The sequence below is a fragment of the Bison bison genome, unplaced genomic scaffold, assembly GCF_000754665.1.
Source record: "Bison bison bison isolate TAMUID 2011002044 unplaced genomic scaffold, Bison_UMD1.0 scf7180017863887, whole genome shotgun sequence".
Lineage (NCBI taxonomy): Eukaryota > Metazoa > Chordata > Mammalia > Artiodactyla > Bovidae > Bison > Bison bison.
In genome coordinates, this window is record NW_011494459.1 from 190,899 (window position 1) to 202,806 (window position 11,908).

At 41.0% G+C, this 11,908-nt stretch overlaps 1 protein-coding gene across 2 annotated transcripts in view; it reads right to left on the reverse strand.

Annotated features, from left to right (window-relative positions):
* The window catches only part of CTNND2 (catenin (cadherin-associated protein), delta 2), a 914,052-nt gene that overhangs the window by 52,223 nt on the left and 849,921 nt on the right, over positions 1-11,908 (reverse strand). For both annotated transcript variants that reach the window (XM_010833758.1, XM_010833759.1), the window contains one exon: positions 2-117. In XM_010833758.1, coding sequence (XP_010832060.1) covers positions 2-117 — 116 coding nt within the window. The remainder of the gene's footprint in view (position 1; positions 118-11,908) is intronic.

Consider the following 11,908-nt stretch of genomic DNA (forward strand, 5'->3'; position numbering starts at 1 on the left):
CGTGAAGGGTGCAGCACACGGCTGTCACCGTGTCGTCCGACATGGCCTTGCTCGCTGCACTGTTGCTGTTGTTCCCGCCTGGAAGCCGGTGCACCAGGTCTCGCATGGCGTATTTGCCTTCGGAAAAGAAGATGAAGAAGAGTTGAAATGTGGTCAGAACAGAGGAGGTGGGGACTGGGGTGAAAAGGAGAAGACAAGAGGCCACGTTAACACAACGTTGCCTGTTCTCGTCACTGATGATTCTCTACACAGGTACTGTGGGCACATACACGGACAAAACACGGTGAATCGTGGCTTGTAGTGCTGGATAGACCTAGGACTGACTCTCTGGACAAGTTATTTCAGGCCTCGGAGCCTCAGCTTTTCAAATCATGAAGCAAGAATTACAGTATACCTACCCTTACTAGGTTGTTGCAAAGATTAAACGAGTAAATGTGTGGGAAGCATTGAATACACGGCGACGACCCTGGACTCAGGACTCAGTAGAGGTTAGTTATCAGTGGGTTCCTGCTTGCTACTCAAAGCAGTCAGAAAACATATGGTAACTCTGATACAACCTCAAAAATCCCCTGATGGGAGCTATGTGGGCAACTGTATTATTTAAGAAATAAGAGCCAAAGCCCCAGAATGTATATATATATATGAAATCTGCATTCTGGTCCTATAAAGGAAAGAGAAACATTCAAAGCAGGAGAGGGAAACTTTACAAATAATATATAAAATGAGGTGTCCTCTGAACTAGGGCTACTGGATGAACTGCTTGTCTCTCTGATGGGGTTTAACTGAATGGTTCTATCATATAACATTTACTAATTTGATACGTTTTACTTCCTGTGAAAAAAATAAGATAACATGCAACTTTGTTTTCTTAATTCACTTTATCATTATCAATCATGCTCCCCCCAACGACAGAGGTACTTATAATGACATGTTTATGGAGTACTTTTAGTTTACAAAGTCATTTAGGTGTTACCAATAACCCTGAAGACAATTAATTCATCCCACCTGCAGGTTCCAATCCTGTCCTGTTGATTTACTTTTGGAACCAAGTACAGGAGTGGCTGCAGCAAAGTTGGCTCTTCTTAAATTTTCAAATTGGGTGGAATTGGCATGTGCTCAAAGTTCAACTCCTGCCTTGTCTCCCACCCCCTAGTCAGACATATTTAGGTGGCTCCTAAAACCCGTTTGGAATATTCTTCCTCCTTACAGGTCTCTAAAGGATGACTTCTTTTGCTATTTAAGTCTCTAGCACATGGAGCTTGGGGACAGGAAATGGAACCCCATGGGAGGAGGCAATGATATCTTAATTCTCAGCAGTAATAAATAAAACATAGGACTTCATAATTTTAGTATCAGCTCTTGTCCTATGTTTAGGCAGCTTATTTTAGCTTGAACATTAAAAAAAATTGCTGAAGTCTAAATTACTGAAATAGGCAAGTGTCTTCATTCAATTGACGACAGCTGAGACATGTCTGACAGGAACTCTTTGCCTGAAAACCCCCCAAATGCAGCATATTTATTTTCCAATGACAGCACTTAAAACAGGCTGGAGAAGATCCTTGGTACGAGATGCTCCTCTGAGCATCTTGCTTTGTCTGTTTATCATTAAACTGCACTCACCTCTGGCTGCGAGTTTAATTCTGTTGAGCTCAGCATGACTTTATCATTAACCCCCACAATTCACTGTCAAACAAACTTGATTTACAAAAGTGTGAAGATGGGCGGGTTCTTTTCCTTTACCATGGAAGTGATGGAGAGAGGAGACGACAAACTCGGTTCTTGTGCATACAGGGGCATTCCCACTCCTGAATGAATATGGAAGGCTGGTTCTGTGACCTTGGACATCACCAAGGTTGAAAGAAAACCAAGGAGAGGAAGAGGCTTTGACTAGAGCATTTTTTTTTAAAGTGTATATAGTGGGCATGCATGTTCAGTCCTGTCCGACTCTCTGTGACCCCATGGACCACAGCCCGCCAGACCCCTCTGTCCATGGGATTCTCCAGGCAAGAATACTGGAGCGGGCTGCCATTTCCTCCTCCCGGGAATCTTTCCGACCCAGGGATTGAACCTGCGTCTCCTGCATTGACAGGCAGATTCTTTACCACTGAGCCACCTGGAAATGCCTTATTTTATATTATTATCATTTAAAAAATTACTTCAGGCAGGAAGTATGGTTTCATCTTATACAGTTTCCCAGTCTGTGAGCTCTGAATGAGAAGCAAGGTCCTCACTGTGTTCAAGTGGCAGAAACTGCTAGTCTCCCCAACATAAAGGTCATTGTGTCTTGCTCAAATTCTCAACAGAAATGAATCCTTGGGTCAGTTCTTCAAAGTTAGCCTCTCATGAAAATAACTTTATCTCTGACTTTTTCAATACTGATATGAGATGACTGTTGGACGTATCACCATTATGTAAAAAAAACACACAAACTGCTGTTTCTATTAGTGAGATACTAACTGCAGCCTTGTAACTTCGCTTCCCTTCCTCCTCACACAGGTGTGTGTGGGCACCTGTGTTTGTAAATTAGGAGTAAAAAGTAGTTTCTCTGTTTCTTTGTGGGGGCTTCTGTTTAGAGTTGGGCATATTGAGGTGTGTGGATGGACTCAGGAGACCTGACAAAGTGTGCTGCCCCAGAAGGGCACTCCCTGAGAACTTCACGATGGGCAACAGAGCTTTGTTCTCGCCGAGTCTGCCTATTTCTTGATTATTTGTTTTTAACTGTATTTCAGGACTAAGTCTATTTCTGGGATTGATTTGTGCACTACCATTGGTTTCCCTTGGAGAAGGAAATGGCAACCCACTCCAGTATTCTTGCCTGGAGAATCCCAGGGACAGAGGAGCCTAGTGGGCTGCCGTCTATGGGGTCGCACAGACTCAGACACGACTGAAGCGACTTAGCAGCAGCAGCAGCAGCATTGGTTTCCCTGGGGGTGGCGGCAATGTTGAGTAGTGAGTGGCTTTATGGTCTAACCACCTGTGCTCCTGAATCCGTTCCTAGACTGACTGTCCATCACTCTGGATCACTGATACAGTCCTCTGTTTGTTTGTTTTTTTATTAATTTATTTATTTTAATTGGAGGCTAATTACTTTACAATATTGTAGTGGTTTTTGCCATACATTGACATGAATCAGCCATGGGTGTACATGTGTTCCCCATTCTGAACCCCCCTCCCATTCCATCCCTCTGGGTCATCCCAGTGCACCAGCCCTGAGCACCCTGTCTCATGCATTGAACCTGGACTGGTGATCTGTTTCACATATACTAATATACATGTTTCAATGCTATTCTCTCAGATCATCCCACCCTCGCCTTCTCCCACAGAGTCCAAAAGACTGTTCTATACATCTGTGTCTCTTTTGCTGTCTCGCATACAGGGTTATCATTACCAACTTGATACAGTCCTCTGTTACAGCTGATCTTTGTGACCATGGTAACTCAAATCTCTCATACCAGCATTAGAGGTATGCTCGTGCTAAGCTGCTTCAGTTGTGTCCATCTCTGTGCAACTCCATGGACTGCAGCCCACCAGGTTCCTCTGTCCGTGCGATTCTCCAGGCAAGAATACTGGAGTGGGTTGCCTTGCCCTCCTCCAAGGGATCTTCCCAACCAGGGATCAAACCTGTGTCTCTTACATCTACTTGCACCGGCAGGCGGCTTCTTTACCACTAGCGCCACCTCGGAAGCCCAACATTAGAGGAAAGATGTTTTAAGAAAAAGTCAGCTGAGAACAGCCCTAGATCAGGAACATGACAACTCTTTTGTCTATGAGGTTTTAGTATCTCTTTGACATCCTTCTTTCTAGCACCACTAAACCTGACCTGTGAGTTTTTGCTGAGTTATTCTAAATTAGTATTTTTCTTCCATTTTTTATGGTGGTAAATACACATAATAAAATTTACAATCTTTTCCATTTTTACATGTACAGTTCAGTGATTCTGAGTGAATTCATACTGTTTTGCAAACATCACCACTGTGTATCTCCAGAGCTCTTCATCTTGCAAAACAAATTCTTTTAAACTCTACTTAACCTTTAAACAATAACTCCCCATCCCTCCATCCACTAACAACCAACATTCTACTTTCTATTTCTATGATTCTGACAACTCTTTTTGTTGTTGTTCAGTTGCTAAGTCGTGTCCTTGTGACCCCGTGGACTACATGGCGCCAGGCTAGCCTTCCTTCACTATCTCCCGGAGTTTCTTCAAACTCATGTCCATTGAGTTGACAACTCGAAGTATCTTATATAAGTGGAATCATACCGTGTGTCTTTATTTTCCTCAGCATAATGTTTTCCAGCGTCATTGGTATTGTAGAATATATCAGAATTTCCTTTTAAAAAGTCTGGGTGTTATTCCATTGTATGCATAGACTGTGTTCTGTTGATCCATCCATCTACTCGTGGACGCTGGGCTTGCTTCTTTATTTCCGTTATTGTGAATGATGCTACTATGAGCGGAGGTGTAAAAATATCCTTTCTCTTTCAGTCTATGTGTCTTTGGATCTAAAGTGAGTCTCTTGTAGACAGCACGTAGTTGGATCATAGCTTTTTTTGCTTTCCATTCTGCCAATCTGTCTTTGAATTGGAGAGTTTAACCCTTTTGTATTTAAAATAATTATTGTAAGGAGGGGGGAACTTAACGTGTGTTGTTTTTCTATTTTTTTCCTACGTGCCTTCTAGGTTTCTTGGTCCCTCATTTCCCAAATTATGCTCTTCAGTGTTTTGTTTTGTTTTTTTTTTTTTTGCAGTGAAATGTTTTAAGCCCTTTTGCATTTCCTTTGGTGTATATTTTGTTTCTTTGTGGTTACCATGTGGACTACATATAATTTCCTAAAATTATAACAGTCTAATTTAAATTTATACTAATTTAACTTCAATAATGTACAAAAACCCTGCTTGTTTATAGCTCCACCCCAACACTTTCAGTTACAAAACTATACAAATATATACAAACTATACTTTCAGATACAAATCTATATCTTTACATGTGTCCAAAAATATAAAATGATCGTTGTTTTCTCAATGCATCACTTTCATGAAGTATAGGGAAAATAAAACATGGAGTTTTAAGCCAAAGGTACAAGAATACTAGCTTTTAGACCAATAATTTTTAAAAATGCATTATTTTCTTGAATCATGTAAAAAACAAAAAGTGCAGTTGCAACTGGTTTTACAATAATACTAAGCTACTAGAATCATCCGGTGTTGTAAAGTCTTTGTCTAACAATTCTGCCACTTGGTCTTTCTCAGGGAAGGTTCTGTTAGTTCATTTATTTTTTTTCCCTTGAAATGGGCTACACTTCCCGACTTCTTTGTATCCACTGTGCTTTTGTGGTTATTGTTCAAAACTGGACATTGCAACCCTGGAAATCAGATTCTTCCCCTTCCTGAGGTTTGCTGGCTTTTGTTTTTTTAATTGTAGGATGTCTGTTTGCTGAGGTGTCAACCTTAGGTCTCAGGTCTTTTCTGAACCTGTACCCTTCTCTGGGCATGCATGGTGACTTTTTAATTTCCTCCACATAGGCATTGGCTTTGGAATGTCTTACTATCTGACTCCCAAAAGGGGAAAAAGACAGCAATGAAGGAGGTGGGAAGGGCACCAACCCTTTAACTCCCTGGAAGCCACTTGAGCTGGAAAGTGAGGGGTGTTCAACAATTGGGGGTGCACAACAACAGCTGCCTCTGTGTCTATGACTCCATGATCAGTAACAGTGATCCAAACACAGATCCCCCAATATCTGGAGGACAGAGTCTTTGCTGCCCACCCTAGCCCCGACCAGCCGCATACAAGCTGCTCCATGAACACATGTAACAGCTTCCTGCTGAGGGCTGGAGATAAGAAAAGGGTAGCTGCTACTCTGCTAAGAGCTGACAATGACCAAAAATAACCATAATCTACCATCCAAGCTTTCCTCTGACGGTTGCAAGCCTTCATCAGACTCCAGAGTTCCAAAATAGTTACACTGGGCAGATTCTGCCAGTGAGATTGCTGTCTGTGTGGGGGTACAGAATCCTGCTACCCACTATCTCCCAGAATCTTCTCTCTGCTCTGAATTTACATTGCTCAGGGGCTGAAGATGTGAACGCGAGTCACTGGTTTCCCTGTGACTGTGTGTCTACAGGTTTAATGTGAAAAGAGAAAGGAAAATTATTAGTCCTGACTAAGGATCAGCAGGACAATACTCTGTGGGTGGTCACAGCTATGTCTGCAATGCACACAGCTAGCTCCTTTTTCTCCTTCCTTTCTTGGAAAGGACCTTTTCTTGTTTGGAGCTTAATGTTTCCTAAAAATCTGCCACTTTGAAGACATCTAATATAAACAGTTTATTATGAAAAGGGAGAAAGCAAATGTAAAACATCTCTACTTTAAATCTGGCTTATGTGGTTTTTCAGACCAAAGAGGTGAGGCATTCAAGATGGCATAGTTGGGTTACTGAAAAAGTCTACACACTTGTTTACACAGGAAAGTTCTGAACCAAGCTGCAGTTATTTTCTGTCTTTAGGCACTAAGAACTTATATCTTTGTCTCCTGATAGCTCTCTTTGAAATTGCCTTCCCCAAATCTGCACCCCATAGTCAAACTAATAAAACTTTTAAAAAATGTATTTTATATCTAAACCATCTCTGGCATGTCCCAGAGTGCCGCTGGGTAACATCAAAGAGCTTTCTTCATCATCTTATGAGATAGGGGATGCTAGAAATAATTAGGTACTTTTGGCATTCTGTAAGTTTTTATTTGGCTTATTACTATTGTAAGAGCTGTCCTATTTATAAAGCCTTCAGTTAAAAAAAAAAAAAAAAAAGAAGACCTGGCAAATGAAAAAAAGAGAAACTCAACCTCCTCAAGGATGACATGTCTTATAAAGATGCTTCAGCAGTTATGAACCTTTCAGTTTGGTTAGAGGCATGCTCCCTTTCATGTTAAAGAATGGCACGATCATGGCCAATGAGTTATTAGAAGACATATTCTATTTCTAGGTTTAAAAGGCCCTTTTGCATTGGTGGGAATCCTAATACTCTTCGTGGGACAAGTTAAAACTGTCTGTAATACATACTTGTTCTAATGGGAGTCACTGACTAGCTTTTTCATTTTTTGTTTTTTGGGGTTTTTTTGGGGGGGGGATGTAGCAAATTTTTACTATCCTTTCATATCATGTGTTACAAATCAACATCAAAAAATGACTCTCCAAATAAACATAGTTAAAAGTCATGAAGAAGAAATTCATGGAAGAATTTAAAAGTTCAGTCTTCTAATAACCAAAGAAATGCATTAAAATGACCCTCTTTCCTAAGAGTTCTTGTCACAAGGAAAAAACACTCCAATATTTTGGCCACCTGATGTGAAGAGCTGACTCACTGGAAAAGACCCTGATGCTGGGAAAGATTGAGGGCATGAGAAGAAGGGGACGACAGAGGATGAGATGGTTGGATGGCATCACTGACTTGATGGACATGAGTTTGAGTAATCTCCGGGAGTTGGTGACGGACTGGGAAGCCTGGTGTGCTGCAGTCCATGGGGTTGCAAACAATCAGATACGACCGAGCAACTGAACTGAACTGATATTATATTTGTATTTCATTAATGTTGTATCTGACTCTGATGCTGGGAAAGATTGACGGCAAAACGAGAAGGGGGTGGCAGAGAATGAGATGGTTAGATGGCATCATTAACTCAATGGACAGGAATTTGAGCAAACTCTGGGAGATAGTGAAGGACAGAGGAGCCTGGCATGCTGCACTCCAGGGAGTTGCAAAGAGCTGGACATGACTTAGCAACTGAGCAACAACAATGTTGTAGCTATATGAGATGATAGATATTCACCAGACCCACGGACTGGCTAACTTCTTATAATACTAAACTTGTCTCGAGTCTGATATTGTTGGTTGTGATGAGAAAATAGTCAGAGCAACTTGGCCTTGTCATCAGCAAGTGGTTTCTGATTTTCTCTCACGCTCTCCTAAAGACCCTGCCAGAGCCACAGGTCAGTAACTGGGTCTCTTAGAAGAAACATCAAAAGAGCCTGATCAAAGAACTCTAACGGGTACCATTAACACTTGACACAATGGAAAACAGGCCCTTGGTTACAGACACTCCTGTAAAGCTGACAGACTCACAACAAATGAACATCTTTCAGACTACCAAGAGATAGAATCAGGGTTCCAGAACTCATCCACTTTGAGAATCTGGACTCCAGACTAACCCAAGATCAAGAGAACAAGGACTAATTACCTAGACTAAATGAAACAAATTTAGTTGTGGTTAATGTCTTCCATTTTGAACCAGGGTTTTTTATAAAATCCTTCTTCTTTCTGGCTCCTTGGTTTTTCTGCTTGATTTAACAGGTTATGCTTATAAAAAACTAGGTGAAATTCTCTTTTAATGGAATCTCTTCTAATTAATTCTTCAAAATTCAGGAAAAAAAATCTCTTAAAAATTTTAATACACAATAAGCTATCAGGAAAAGGTAGTAATAATAATAATCCCTTTAGTATAACAATATATGTTGAGTGGTCCTGTCTGTACCACTGAAAATAATAGTTAAATAATATAAAAAATGCCCCATGCCTAATCAGTTTAACTTCTTTGACTACAAGTTTTTATAGACTGAATGAGAATCTGTCCTCCTTTCTACTAGAACGTAACTGAAAAAAAAAATCAAATCTATATCTATGACCATACCATAGATGTCATGTATAAAGGCAAATACAACTGAATTAGGCATGCTGCTGCTGCTGCTAAGTCACTTCAGTCGTGTCTGACTCTGTGTGACCCCATAGACGGCAGCCCACCAGGCTCCCCCGTCCCTGGGATTCTCCAGGCAAGAACACTGGAGTGGGTTGCCATTTCCTTCTCCAATGCATGAAAGTGAAAAGTGAAAGGGAAGTCACTCAGTCGTGTCCGACTCTTTATGACCCCATGGACTGCAGCCTATCAGGCTCCTCCGTCCACGGGATTTGCCAGGCAAGAGTACTGGAGTGGGGTGCCATCGCCTTCTCCATTAATTAGGCATGACAAGTCCTTAAAAACAAGCAGATTTCATATATGGGACTGATGTCTACAGTATCCTCCTAGGACACTGGCTTGGCTTGCGTCACATGGCTTAAGGTATCCTAGCCCTACAGTCAACACAGCCAGGAGCACTGGACACTTGGAGCTTACAGAGATGGAATAATCCCTGAGTTAGAGGTGATGGAGGAGGAGAGTGGTAGAAGTGCCTTGGCCAGCGCTGGGTCACAGACCCCAGTAGACGAGGAGAAAGGAAAGAAAAGATTTCTGCTACATAAAGGAAACAAGGAGGAGAAAGGAAAGAAAATATTTCTGCTACAGAAAGGAAATAAGATTATAGACCTCAGATCTACAAACAAAATAAAAGTTAACTTAAGATTTATCATCACATAGGTCATGAGATGGTTGGATGGAATCACCAACTCAATGGACATGAGTTTGAGTAAACTCTGGGAGTTGGTGATGGACAGGGAGGCCTGGCGTGCTGCGGTCCATGGGGTCACAAAGAATCGGACATGACTGAGCGACTGAACTGAACTGAACTGAGGTCTAGTTTTGATAATCATGAACAGAGGTCTCTGTGAATGAATCCACATTGCTTGATACACCTATGTCTGTACAACTGGTCAACCATCAAATTAATGGTCATGACTGAGGAAAATGCTCAACCACAAACATCAGTGGTTAAATCTGTGTCTTAGGGTAAGAATTTCAACAGCAGGAAGGACAGAGGAGGAAAACTAGTACCTTGTTCTGACTCCATCATGAGTGTCTACATCACGTGCTCATCAAAATTCAGAGCCACGGAAACAGCACAAGAAGAAACCAGTGCAGGGAAACAAATCCAAAAAGCAAGAAGGAAAAGAAACACAGGCTCGCCCTTCTGGCCCTGGTCCCAGTTAACTAAGCTTTCATCATTTTCTGGAATCAACACATCTCTGATGTTCGCAACATTGACATGTGACACAGGGTCTGCTTATCTTGTGAGAAAACTGCTGTCTGTTCACCATGAGTGGATTAAACGGGACCTTACAGACCGTGGTAAATTTGTGCTTTTTAAATTTTAAACATGGAAGGCTGGTTTTTCTTAAGCCTGGATCCCTTGCAATAATTTGTTATTAATAGTAAACAGCCCTTTCTCTTGATGCTTTTGTCTGTGTACTTTCCTTTCTCAGACCGGAAAGTCGTGTGGCAATACTAACCCTCGGTTTAATCACACCAGCACCTTTTTCCCCAGAATGGGATCTGTTCATCTCTACATCTGCCCCTTTGCTCCATTAAAAAAAAAAATGAATGCAATGTACTGATTTTTAAAAAGCGAACCTTCTTTTATGTATCTGCTAGTTGCTTCGGTTGATTAACAATCTATCCAAATAAACAGAGAGAAAGGAAAGGTCAGAGTAAGGAGAGATTAGCTGGAGATGAGGAACCAGTGGTCACTGTGGGTAGAGGCTGAGACAAATTCCAGAAGAAACACTAACGGTCCTTCTGCTTTTTTTCTAATAACTATGATTTGGACACAAAACAAAACAAGCACAGCCTTGAAAGACATATCAGAATCCATTTCCCAGGCCAGAATCGGTAAGCAGTTAGTTTGAGAAAATGATTCAGGCAGTAACTCAACCCTCTAAATAGAAAGAATGTTGAGTAAAGCAAATCTTACAGGTGTGCAGAATATAGTATGCAGTTCTTTCCAGAGTTATCACCTCCAAATGAATAACCAACTCCCTCTGCTTGGAAGACAAACGGAATTGTATTTTCCAGCACGTTAAGATCTTATGCAAAGGATTTCAGTGAATCAGGCTCTGAGAAATTCTCACATTGTTGAAATGTCAAGAAGTAAGATAATGAGCAGAAATACCGACAAGAAGGTGGCAAAGATATGCCTGTTTAATTTGAATAAGAATCATTCTAAAAATAAAAATTGCAAAAAGTGCAGTTAATTAACAGGGGGTTTTCTGAAACACCTTTTTGAACTAGAAATAAAGTAACTGTTGAGAAATACTGAAAATGAGGCAAGTAGCTGGTATAATATGTTTTAATAGGAAGTAAATAATTTGATGAAATATTGAGCTTGATAGCACAAAGTTATTATCTCAGTTTGTTGCCCCATTTTGAAAGCAGAAAGGAAGTAAAGGTGCAAATCTAAACACCGATGGTTCTAGCTTCAGGGGAGGAACATAGGGAAGTTTATTATTTTTAGGTCAAGATTGGTATCTAACACAGACCCAGCAACTCTCCCAGGATGAAAATTTCAGAGAGTAGTGTGTCTGAGATAAGATGAGGTCGGTATTTCTGTCAAAAAAGCTTGTTTTCAGGAAAATGAATCTGCAGGTAGTCCCCTGGTCTGATTGTGATTTGGATAACAGTAATGCACTGATTACTCACATGCTAGTAAAGGAATGCTCAAAATTCTCTAAGCCAGGCTTCAGCAATACGTGAACGGTGAACTTCCAGATGTTCAAGCTGGTTTTAGAAAAGGCAGAGGAACCAGAGATCAAATTGCCAACATCCACTGGATCATCGAAAAAGCAAGAGAGTTCCAGAAAAACATCTATTTCTGCTTTATTAACTATGCCAATGCCTTTGACTGTGTGGATCACCACAAACTGTGGAAAATTCTGAAAGAGATGGGAATACCAGACCACCTGACCTGCCTCTTGAGATATCTATATGCAGATCAGGAAGCAACAGTTAGAACTGGACATGGAACAACAGACTGGTTCCAAATAGGAAAAGGAGTTCGTCAAGGCTGTATATTGTCACCCTGCTTATTTGACTTCTATGCAGAGTACATCATGAGAAACGCTGGGGTGGAAGAAGCACAAGCTGGAATCAAGATTGCCGGGAGAAATATCAATAACCTCAGATATGCATATGACACCACCTTTATGGCAGAAA